Source organism: Neophocaena asiaeorientalis, unplaced genomic scaffold (assembly GCF_003031525.2).
Source record: "Neophocaena asiaeorientalis asiaeorientalis breed wild unplaced genomic scaffold, Neophocaena_asiaeorientalis_V1.1 scaffold90, whole genome shotgun sequence".
Taxonomy (NCBI): Eukaryota; Metazoa; Chordata; class Mammalia; order Artiodactyla; family Phocoenidae; genus Neophocaena; species Neophocaena asiaeorientalis.
Window position 1 is genome coordinate 2,095,038 of NW_020172445.1, and position 11,544 is coordinate 2,106,581.

The window sequence follows — 11,544 nt, forward strand, 5'->3', positions numbered from 1 at the left end:
CTGTCTGAGCTGCTCAAACACTGTACTCATGGCTCTTCCAGGCAGTGGGGTTGCTGGAAAGTGAGATATTACTGTACTGGATTTTTAAAGAAAATTTATTTTTTTCCCCTCATTATAGAAAAATGGCTGATATCAAACGATGATAAAAAAATCATTCATGAGCTTGCTGCAGGGACAACTGTCGTGGATTCTTAAGTGAAAATATAGTTGAGAATGTGGATTGACCTAGAAACGGGAGCTATTTGGCCCTAACCTTCCCTTTTCTCCGCCTGTGACCTTGGGCTTCCCTGCCTCTCCCTGCCTCATCCTGCCTGCCCCTGTCTCTCTCTCTTCATCAGTGAAGGGAGGATGATGTTGAGGTCAGGGGCAGCCCTGTGACCTGTGTGTTTAATTTCCAGGTGATTGAGGCTGACCACGACATGGAGAAAATGTTAGAACTCTTTGAACAAAACCGGCACCGAATACTAATTCCAGAGGATCAGAAGCTTGGTCCATAGGACGGGGAAGATCATGCCAGAGAAATGCCCGCTGCTGCCAAGTTAGCTCTCACGAGCAGTTTGGAACAATCCACTCTCGGGAGGGCTTTCTATCTGGGCACATTTGTCTTCCTAATGGTCTTCTCTCCTTTGCCAGTGTCTTTATCCTGGGATTCTGGCCCTCGTGGGTAAATGACATGATGGGACCAATGGGTTTGTCGTGGCCCTTTGGTGTCGCAGCCTTGCATTCCCCCGGTGCCTCTCTCGGTTGTTTCCCACCTCTGGACCCCTCTAAATTAGGGAAGAGCCACCTGACTGACCCTGGGCTCACGGTCTCTAGCCCTTCAGACCGTCCTCGAGGGCGAGGTAGTGGTCTTACATCCCAGGGGAGGAAGTTGAAGCTCAGACTGGCTAAGGGACTCCCCGGGGTCACACAGCCAGTGACAGTGGAGTCAGCACCATTCAGACTTCTGGTGACTCCCAAACGATCAGTCTCTTGCCCCAGGCTGCCTCATCCCAAGAGCCCTGCCTTCCCTGCTGGAGAGCCCCACACGTGTGTGGGAGTTTGTGTGTGTGTGTGTGTGTGGGGGGGGCAGCAGTGCATGCAGCCAGCATCATCATTTTCTCCTTATTTGAGCAGCTCCTGAGGACAGTTAGCATTTCTAGACTTTCACAAAATTGTGTGGTATTTGGCTCGAGCCCAGCGTTCAGTGGTTCACTAGCGTGAGGCTGATGTGGAACTTACCGCCTCATCATCGGGACTTTCCCGTCCTTAGGAGAATCGTGGTTTGGCTCCTGAATGGTGCTCGGTCTCCTTGGTGATGAAGGTCCTGCTCGAGCTGCTGCCGATTCCCCGGCAGGGCAATGGCCTATGGCGCCAGGCTGGTGTGCCCAGTGCTGTTCTGGGCAAGGGGCTGCCAGCCTGGCTTCTGAGGCTCCCTTCCTCCATAGTGGCCTTGTGTGAGGAGCTTCACCCTTGGAATTCCTGGGAGTTTGTGGCCCAGGGGAGAGACACAGTGGCCTTATGTCTTTTTGAAATGTTTTTCCATCCAAAGGGACACCATGGGCCCTAGGGCATGAACCATCTTTTTTAGTTCAGAGAATATCTTAGCTCCGCTCAGCTGTAACAATGCACTGAAGGCACGGCTGTCTCCTGAGTCAAGTAGGAAGCAAAAGAAAGGAAGAACATTCTCTTTGGGGACAGTCTGGGCAGGAAAGTTGGGGCTGGCAAGCAAAGGCTCTTGGAGCACTGGAGCTCCTGAATTTTGGGGGTGGGTGGAGAGAGCTTCCAGAAGGCTGTTGCAGACACGGGGAAGGATTGATTATGAACTTGGGGAAACAGGCCTTGGCCTCTCCCGAGTGGTGGTTGGTGTACCTGAAGGTTGGAAGGCCTCATCCCAGCCTCTGTGTGAGTGTGGCACCTGTGCATGCAATTCTCTGACACTACATAGGTGACAGGTGCCCCGGGTGGCCTGGGCCCAGAGGCAGCGCTAGGAGGGCAGCACTCTGGCTTCCGGCCCTTTCTGGCTGGACTGACTCCTGGGCCGTGTGCACAGGGTGAGGGCGGCAGTCCGGTGGGGATGTGTCTCTCAGCTCAGATGTTGGTGATGGACCAGAAACCTGGGGGAGGCAGCGCCTCTGCTTCCAGGCATCTGGACATGCCAGGACCATCTTTGGGCCTTTGCAGACAAACAGTCCAATTTCCCCTCAATTTGAGCATCTGTTTTGGGGGAAATGTGATTTAAAAAAAAAAAAAAATCTTGCTTTGTGATAGCCAATAAATCCTTCACTTAAAACCTGGTGATAATTTTGGAGTGCTTCCTATGCCAGTGATTTTAGGCCCCTGCAGCATCCTTGTACCAGCAAGGTAATGTTTTAATTTTTAAACACTGTGTTCCTAACAGGGGATGTCCGGGTCCATAAGAGCTCTCTGTCCTCCCACTCCGGCATCTTGGAGAGGATGCTGTATGTACCCACAGTGGCTGGGGCCTGTCACAAAAATCTCCTGGCCCAGAGATGTCACAGGAAATGGCTAGAGCCCAGCCCACCAAGGGTTGCTCTCCCCCATGTGGCAGGCAGGGCTGGTGGTGGCAGGAGTCACAGAGCAGTTGTGAACACTGCTGAGAACCAGGGCAGGGAAAGGGCAGATGGCACGTGGTAGGCACGGGGCCCAGTTCCTCAAACAGAGGGAGGCACTCCCCAGGGACTCCCAGGAATGGCCGTAAGGAGCGTGGCATGGCTTGGCAGGCCCTTGCTAAACGTGGGCCCTGGGAAGTGCTGTCACCTTGCTTGTTTTTCCCTTTCTTTTTCTCTTCCTGCCTCTTTTCTTCCTTTCCACCTGAGTCCCTCACCTAGATGAGAAGTGCCCCCCTGCCTGAGGAATGCATCAGTCAGAGACCCTTCCTGGGACTCCCGCAGGCTCCCACCATCTGACCTGCGGAAGGAAGGATTGAGGTATTTATTGCTCTGGGAGCAGGTAGGAGATGTTTCCAAAACCTGTCTACCCCTGGGTGCTATGGAATCTGCATCACCCTCATTTTCCTAGAGCCTGGGGCCAGATGGGGGAGCGCACTTCAGATGCTCACACGTCTGCGGAATGAGTAACCTCACCCGCTTGGCCTCTTCACCCTGAAGTTACAGTTATTAAAATAAGTGACAAGCTCTTGGAGATGTCAGCCCTCCACCGTTGAGAATCTAATAACAATAGTATTGTACCCAGTATCTCTGGGCTCTGACAGTGGATTACTTATTTACCAGAGGCCCCAGGGTCACTGGCACACACTTTCTTTTCCTAATAACCCCAACCTTGTGGCTCCCCTAAGGCTGGGGTGAGCTCTGTGTTCCTCTAGTTTCTGTAAGATGGTGAACTTGACAAAAGCTGTCATTAAACAGAAGCTAGGAGAAAGCCAAGCTTGTGGAATCAGAATGGGTATTGGCATTTACTGCTCTCTTCTTGAATTTCTGCATTTTTTGGCTTTTTCTTCTCCAAGACTGGGGTCCGTGCAACACAGGTGTCCTGGGAGATAGGAATAGGTGCTCTGAGAAAAGAGGGTTCCGTAGTCCAGAAAATTTGGGAAACACCACCTGGGTACTCTCTCTGAGATGCACAAGGTACATTAGCCTAGATAAAGTCAAGAAGTCCTGCAATAAAAACACCTTCTAAACCTTGTTTTAGCCAGGGACTCTCAAACTCACTTGACAGTAGGGCCTCCCATTTGGGGAGTATACATCAACAATCTCCAGATGTGCTAATGTTCCTTGGAACACACATTGGGAAGCACTGTTTTAGGGGGCCTGCAGCTGCTGATGACTCCTGGTTCTGTGTCCTTTGGGATGCTCTAGCTCATGGTTCTCTAACTTCAGAGCATCTGAGTCCTCTGGTGGGCATGTTAAAACACAGACTGCAGGGCCTACCCCCAGAGTTTCTAATTCAGTAGATCTGGGATGGGTCTGAGAATTTGTTTTCTAATGACTTTCTAGGTGATGATGAGTCTGCTGGTCCAGGAACCACCGTTTGGGGACCACTTCTCTTAGCTTGATGTTTTCTAGAAGTGGACATCCAGGAGTTCCAAGAAAACTTGGCATGTTTTTGAGTGTTGTCACCCCTCGTGAGTGTTGGCTGTCTTACCTGTTGAATGGGAGCATTGCTCACTTCCTAGGGCGGTGAGGATAACCAGCCTGGCGTGTGGAAGGGGCCCAGAGCAGGACCAGTTGCTAAGTTTTAAATAAATACTACCTTTGGGGATCCAGATGTTGAAACATACTATAAAACTTCTATAATTGAAACAGTATGATACTGGTGCATGAATAGACAAGTAGACCAGTGGAACAGAATAGAGAGCCTGGAAATAGATCCAAGTACATGATAAAGGTGACATCTCAATGATGATTGGGGATAAAGGTGGAGTTTTAAATAAATGGTGCTGAGATGACTGAGTAGCCATTTGGAAAAAGATAAAAATAGATCCATATCTCACATCATACCCCAAAATAAATTCCAAGTGGTTAGGGATCTAAATGTAAAGAATGAAACCATGCAAGTACTAGAAGAATGAATTCTTCTCCTTTAAAACCTTGATGTAGGGAAAACTTTGTAACTCTAATTCAAAATCTAGGAACAATAAAAGATTGATAAATCTGACTAAAAAATGTGTATGACAAAACTCATTTGGAAACAAAGTCAAAAGGCAGTGGACAAAGTGGGAGAAAATATTCACAGTGTATATCACAAAGGGCTAATATTTGTGAAGAATTCTTAAAAATGGACAAAGAACCAAAACTCCAATAGAAGAATGAGAAAAATATCCAAACAAAATTTACAAAAAAGATAATAAAAATGGCCCTTAAAGATATGAAAAATACTCAAATTCACTCAATTAGAGAAATGCAGATGCTATGATCTAAATGTTTGTGTCCCCCCAAATTCATATGTTGAAAACCTAATGTCCAAGGTGATGGCATGAGGAGGTGGGACCTTTGCAGGGGGGTGATTAGGTCATGAGGGTGGACCCCTCATGAATGGGATTAGTGCTCCGATAAAAGAGACCTCACAGAGCTCCCAAGCCCCTTCTACCATGTGAGGACACAGGGGGCAGTTGGCAGTCTGCAATCTGGAAGAGGGCCTTCACCAGAACTCAGCCATGCTGGCACCAGGATCTTGGACTTCCAGCCTCCAGAACCATGAGATATAAATTTCTTTTGTTTGTAAGCCACCCAGTCTGTGGTATTTTGTTAACAGCAGTCCAAACAGACTAAGACAGCAAATAAAAGAACACTGAGATACTTACCAGACTGGCAAACACACAAACATATATATCGAAACATCCTGTTGTTGAGGCTGTGGGGAAACAGTCACTCTTACACGTTACTGGTGGGCATGCAAATTCGTTTACCCCTTCTGGAGGGAAATAGGATACCATCTGACACACTACATACATACTTACATCGCAATCCAGCAACCCCACTTCTAGGACATGAAGGTGTATATATGTACAAGGTTATTTATGGCAGCATTGTTTGTAATTGCAAAATAATTGAAAACAACCTAAATACCCATATACAAGAGAGTGGTTAAATAAACGATGGTACATCCACACAATGGAATAGTATACAGCTGTGAAGAAGAACGAGGAGGCTCTCTCTGTGAATGGATGTGATATGATTTCCAGGACACACTGTTAAGGGAAGAAAGCAGTGTCCAAATGAGTATCTATAGTATGCTATAGGAAGTACAGGAAGGGCAACCCAGAAACTAAATAGATTGGTGGGAAAAGGCTGGAGAGAAGGGAAAAATGGGATCAGGGTTGCTGGGATGAGAGGGGAATACACTCCTGTGAGTATATCATTTTGTATAACTCTAACCATAGTAATGTCTCACCCCCCAAATAAATAAATAGTTAAGGTGGAGTAGGATGTAGGGGGAACGGAAGATGGAATACAAACAGATGAATCACAAGTAACAACCACACTGAAGGTTCTGGGAAGAAAAGAACTCACTGAAGTAACCTTGGAAAACAGTGTCTTGATTGGATACGAGAAGAGTAAAGGTAAAAATTATTTTACATAAATGCTGAAAGATAGTTATTAGAAGTGTTTCTTGCAGGGATATGTTTAGCAATTCTGAAACTATACCAGAATCAACCAATATACTAGAATTGAACAAATAAGTAAATAGTCTGTAGATTATGAGAGCTGGGTTTCTCACTGTTAGAGAATTTGAGTTTGGTGTTCTCTTATGGCTAGAGTGAGGTTAGACATTTTTGGCAAGATGCCACCATAAAAAAAAAAGATGTTGTGTCTTCCCTCAGTGCATCTTATCAAAGGATGTATGATGTCCATGCATCTTATTACTGGTGATATTTACCTGCTCATCCCTGGAATAAACTACTAGGATCTCTGGTTCCTTGTATTGGAGAGTGAGTGGTGTTTAGAGACCAAGATCTAAGTGCCAGGTGTAGTCATTGTTACTGGGTGTCTGCTTCTAAGCCCACTCTTGGGACAGAGTTAGGAAACATATGTATGTGTACTAACCCACTCATACACACACATAGCTATATTTCTGTATCTAACTATAATTTAAAAACCATGAGTTCATATTGATACCTCTGATTCTAATCCAACACCACAGAGTGAAAGTCATGATGGAACATAGGTTTTAACAGGATCCTCTGGCAGCTGGATGGAGCTGACTGCAGGAGGATGAGGGCAGAGGGTGGGAGACCAGGAAGGGGGCTGGCGTCCTCCCAGGATCTGAGTGACAGGCCTTGGGAGCTCAGTCGAGGGGCTCAGGCCTCTGTGGAAGGAGGAGGGACGTGGTCAGATTTGGTCCATGTTGTGACAGCTATAGTTGGATGAAGGATGTGAGAGAAAGAGAAATCAAAAATGATTCCTACCTTGGGCTCAGCTTTCCAGTAGATGGGGAGCACTGCGGGGCAGGAACACGGGGAGAACAAAAGTTCTGTTGTGGTTTGGGACTGAGCTTGCTTATTATGTTAATGATCAGAAAATAACGAATAAAAAATGGTCAGGGGCTGCAGGTCAGACCCAGGACTAGGTGCCCTGGTTGCCATGATTCCCAGGTCCGTACCCCCTCCCACCTCATCCCTTCTCCCGAGGCTCCTGACCCTCTCTGTCTCCAGCCCAGCCTGTTCCTGACGTTCTCCTTCCCCAGAATGGAGGCTTATGGCTAGGGTCTGCTCCGACCATCCCCGCCCCCCGGCCCCGCTTCACTGGCTCCAGACACCAACAGCTTACCGGCCTGAGTGTCGACTGCTGTGTGCTGTGCTGAGTAATCGGCATGGGTGGGTGGGAGGAAGGATGGATGGACGGATGGATGACTGGCCAGTGCCTCTCTCTTCCCAGTGCAGAGTGCTTCCCGATTTGTCTTGAAAAGCCTGTGTAGGGCCTGGCCAATAGTCTGATTGGGAGGGAGGCGGGGCCAATGCCCCTTAAATCCTTCTCACCTGTGGTCCCCCTTGATGTAGGGACTGAAAATGGTGGGGTCATATGCTCAGCTCTGGGGACAGCAAAGCAGGCGCCAACGTTTATTAAGCACCTGCTGTATGCCCAGAAGGGGCCTTTACCACCACCCTCAGAGACAGGGGCCATCCTCCCCACTTCACAGATGCAAAGCCGAGGGACAGGCCCTGGGCAGGTGCCACCTGCCACCCCATAGAGAGGGTCTTGGCTTTCTCTTGGGGCCCTTATGAGGATTGCCCGTGTGTGTGTGTGTGTGTGTGTGTGTGTGTGTGTGTGTGTGTGTGTGTGTGTGTGTGTGTACGTTCCTGGAACACCCACTTGTGTGCAGGTGTGCATGCATGTGTGCATATGTGGGGGCAGGAGAGGCTGATAGGGGGGCGCCCCCCACTCCAGTCAGCCCAGATGATGGAGCCCCCAACCCTGGATGCAGAGCAGGCCTCTGAGCTGACCCTGGGCTCCCAACTGTGGCCTTGCTCTCTGTCAACCTGAAGTTGGCTGAGAGAAGAGGGAGGCTGACAGAGGACCCTAAACAGATTAAGGGTGTATTACACGTCTGGTTGTCTACACATCTCTCTTTTAATCTGCTCTGTGACAGGTGCCTTAAGGATGCTGAGGGAAACTGCTATTCAGAGATGCAGGGTGACTCTCCCAAGGTCACACACTGAGCTGGTATGTGAAGGGGACAGGAAGCCCCCCTGAGGTCAGCACTATGCACACCTCACCTCATTAACTCTTCTTAGCCTCCTGTGAGGTAGATCTGACACCACACCCACTTTGAGACGAGGAAACATGGCTCAGAGAGGTACAGTGAGTGGCCCAAAGTCACACAGTCTATAGGTGGCAGTGCTGGGACCTGAGACCAGCTGGGATTAGCAGGTTTGTCCCTGTGGCTGACAAGCTGTGGGTTTGGCTGCTGTCCCCACTGTGGTCCCAGATCCACCGTCTCTCCAAGTGTCACCTTCCTGGCAGAAGAGCAATCGGCTTAGTCAGGTGTCTGCCCCTGTGCCATCCAGGGGTGACAATCTTACCTGTTGCTCGTGTAGTATCCTCGTGTGGCAGCTGGCACCTCCATCCCCTCTGGGGGGACATAGTGAGCACTGGGGGGCTCTTGTACATGAGAGGGGGCCTGAGGAGACCTCCAGAACTGAGTGATTGTACCGTCTGGGCTGCCACCCTCACCGGCTGGCTCTGGCCTCATGAGAGGCTCTGATTGTCCGTTCTCCTCAACCCCTGGGCCAGGGGAGCCCCCGGGGTGGCCTGCTGGAGTTGGGGGTCTGAGGAGATGGGCGAGGTACTCACAGAGCTCATCCATCTCAGAGGAAGCATTTGGAGGTGCAGCTTTTGTACCAGGGGCGGCCACCTCCAGCTGTGCTTCTGGCTTTGGGTCCAAGGAATTCTCTGACAACTGGGGGCCTGGCACCAGGCAGAGCTGGCCGGGAATGGTGACCCCTTTTCTCTCAGGAGCTGCGCTGGGGACCAGGGGCTGCTCGCTGCTGCTACCTGCGGGGGCAGTTGCCTCCCCTGGAGGTGGGCTGGGCCCCAGGCCTGGGCTCTGGAGTTGCTTTCCCTTCAGGCTGCTCAGGGGATGGTCCCTGGGGAACAAGGGTGTCTGGTGCAGCACAAGGTCGCTGTAGCAGGTCAGGAACTCCTCACTGTCCGAGCGTGTGCTGGCGCGGCGCTGGGGCCCCAAGGAGACCGGGGGGCCAGTAAGGGGGCTGCCGGGGGCTATTGAGATCTCAGGCAGGCTAAAGACCACAGGCAGAGAGCGCTGACCATCAGGGCTTTCAGCCAGGGCCCTCTCAGTCCTCGCCCCTGCTGGGGGGCCTCGGCTTGACTGGGCCTCCTGCAGGCCCTTGTGGGTCTTCAGCAGCCCTCTCACTGAGCTCGGCCTGCAGTGGGGCCCGTCCGCTTTCTCTCTGCCCGGCCCGAGGAGCTGCCTGCCTGAGGTTCCGAGAACGGCCTCACACATGACTCTCGTCAGGAAGATCTCAAACACCATCTGCTTGGTGTCCTCCTCGCTGCTGGCCTGGACCAGTGAAAACTCGGCCTCGGAGGTGGCCATGTAGCCCAGCCTGCCCAGAATGGTCTGCAGTGTGTGTTCAGAAAGCACAGGCCGCACCCAGTAGACAAAGTTCCCTGTGTATGTCTGGAACAAACAGGGTTGTTTGTTAGAGGGGGACACGTCTCAGCAGAGTGGCAGAGAGGGGCCAGGCAGGACCAAGGGCTGATGTCCAGGGCACAGAGGCTCCTGAGAAGCAGGTGGGCCAGGGCATGGGGCCAAATGGAAACCTGGCCCGCAGTCATGTCACCCCTGTCCCATTTTATAGAAGGGCACACTGAGGCCAGAGGCAGGACTTTTGTCTCAAGTCACACAGCAGGAGAATGACTGAGCCAGCTGGTATCCTGGCTTCCAGCCCAATAATCCTGGCCTGGAGCTGGAAGAGATTAAACCTTTCCAGTGGATTTCCACAGCCAAAATCTTTCCCTTGTTTCTTGTGAGCTCCTTGGTGCTGTGTCTTTAGAGAAGCAGTACAGCCTAGTGGTTAGGAGATGCACTGCCTGAGTTCGAGTCCTGTCTGGGTTGCTTATTATCTGGTGACCGCAGGTAAGTTGCATTAACCTCTTTTAGCCCTCAGTTTCTACATCTGTAAAATGGGACCAAAGTCAGTGGGCATGACAGACGACACACTGTTCCCCCTCTCAGAGGCACAGCCCTGGTCCCTCCCTGAGACCCAGAGGCACAGCCCTTGTCCCTCCCCGAGACCCAGAGGCACAGCCCTGGTCCCTCCCTGAGACCCCCTCTCTCCGGGATATGGCGGTGCCTACCTTCAGGGACCTGATTTCCTTCCTCCAGGGAAACAGGAGTAGGTTGATGGAGATCAGCTCTAGGAACTCCAGTGCCCGCACCAGTTTGTGGCAGATGTGCTGGGCAGAGCTGGGAGCCCCCTGGGAGTGAGTGGTCCCCAGATCAGGGGCCACATCCTCAGGCAGATAGAGCTGAGGAGGGACCCCTGTGACCAGCAGCTGCTGGGCCCTGCAGGTGAGAGCTGCTTGCCTGCAGACCCTGAGCCGGCCCTCCCCTGCCCTGTCCAGGTAGTAGCTGATGAGGTCATCTAGGAGGGTCTCAAGAGCATCCTCTTCTGGGCCTGGGGGTCGGGGCCGGCTCATGGCGGCTCCGAGAGACTGGATGTGGACAAGAGTCCGGTGGGCCTCCCAGGCCAGGCCCAGGCTGGCCTGCCTCTGTCCCGCCCCACAGCTCAATCAGGAAGCCGAGGAGGAAGTTGTGTTAGCAAAAGAGAAAGCTGTGCACGGTGTGGCCTGCCACAGCTTGTCACTCTGGGGCTCTGTTCATCTCCTCCCAGTGGAGCAGAGCCGAGGTCAGTCTGGGTTCTCGCCTTGACCCAAGAGCAAGTGGGAAAGCACAGCAGCGCCTGCATCCTTCCACACCCCCTCTGCAGCGGTCGCAGCCCGTGCTGCCCGGCACCCTCAGCCCACCCTGATGTCACCTGCGAAGGCTCCTGACGCCTCCTGCTTGAGAGCCTTTTTGGCTGGTGTGCGGGCTGCAAGTGCCAGGGAGTTAACACCCAGGGGCAACCCTCAGCCAACCAAGGAGCGTCAGTGGATAGAAACCCCAGCTTCCTGTCCTTGGTGGGACAGCTCTGAGGTGTGTTCTACTCTGTCTTTTAGAGGGTCCCCAGTGGATCGCCCCGGTTGCCCACAGCAATAACCTGCTCATTGATGCATCTGTGTTGACTCTTCTCCCTCCCCATCTTAATACCTGACTCTTTCACTGTGCTTCCTGGGATCACCTCCCACATAAACTATTTATACCCAGATCTTGAGTCAGGGACAGCTTTTGGAGGAATTGAGATGGGTACAATCACCTATGCACTCTCCCATCAAGCCTTCCCTCCCTCCACTGCTCCCTCCCTCTCTCCCTCTCTCCCATTCTCCCTTCCTTCCATTCACCCACAACTTAATTCAGTGATGATTCACTCATTCATTCAGCCACTCAGTGACTCACTCGTTCCATGTGGGTCAGCATTTCTCAAAGTGTGCTCCAGCGAGGAGCACTTGTTTGGGGCTTTAA

General features: G+C 51.6%; 2 protein-coding genes across 18 annotated transcripts in view; one reads left to right on the plus strand and one right to left on the minus strand.

The window, feature by feature from the left end:
- Nucleotides 1-6,374, plus strand: part of TK2 (thymidine kinase 2) — a 30,396-nt gene extending 24,022 nt beyond the window's left edge. For all 7 annotated transcript variants that reach the window (XR_003001472.1, XM_024732655.1, XM_024732660.1 and 4 more), the window contains one exon: nt 399-6,374. Coding sequence is in view for 6 of the 7 variants with exons in the window: in XM_024732655.1 (XP_024588423.1) it covers nt 399-497 (99 nt within the window). In the remaining variant the exon portion in view is untranslated. The remainder of the gene's footprint in view (nt 1-398) is intronic.
- LOC112391256 (spermatogenesis-associated protein 2-like protein) lies at nt 5,517-10,691 on the minus strand. 11 transcript variants are annotated; one of them, XM_024732602.1, is made up of 6 exons: nt 10,281-10,691; nt 8,483-9,600; nt 7,230-7,380; nt 6,869-6,900; nt 6,579-6,768; nt 5,517-5,650 (listed from the first exon to the last, which is right to left on the minus strand). In XM_024732602.1, exons 1-5 carry the CDS (start codon nt 10,620-10,622, stop codon nt 6,612-6,614), a joined length of 1,800 nt encoding a protein of 599 aa, XP_024588370.1. In that variant the 5' UTR covers nt 10,623-10,691; the 3' UTR covers nt 5,517-5,650; nt 6,579-6,611. The 11 variants fall into 11 exon arrangements, 10 of the variants coding, with proteins under 10 accessions (XP_024588370.1, XP_024588365.1, XP_024588409.1 ...); XM_024732597.1 differs by lacking the exon at nt 5,517-5,650 and having other exon boundaries at nt 6,496-6,768; XM_024732641.1 differs by lacking the exon at nt 5,517-5,650 and having other exon boundaries at nt 6,622-6,768; nt 7,230-7,369.
- Between the last annotated feature and the right edge of the window lie 853 nt (nt 10,692-11,544).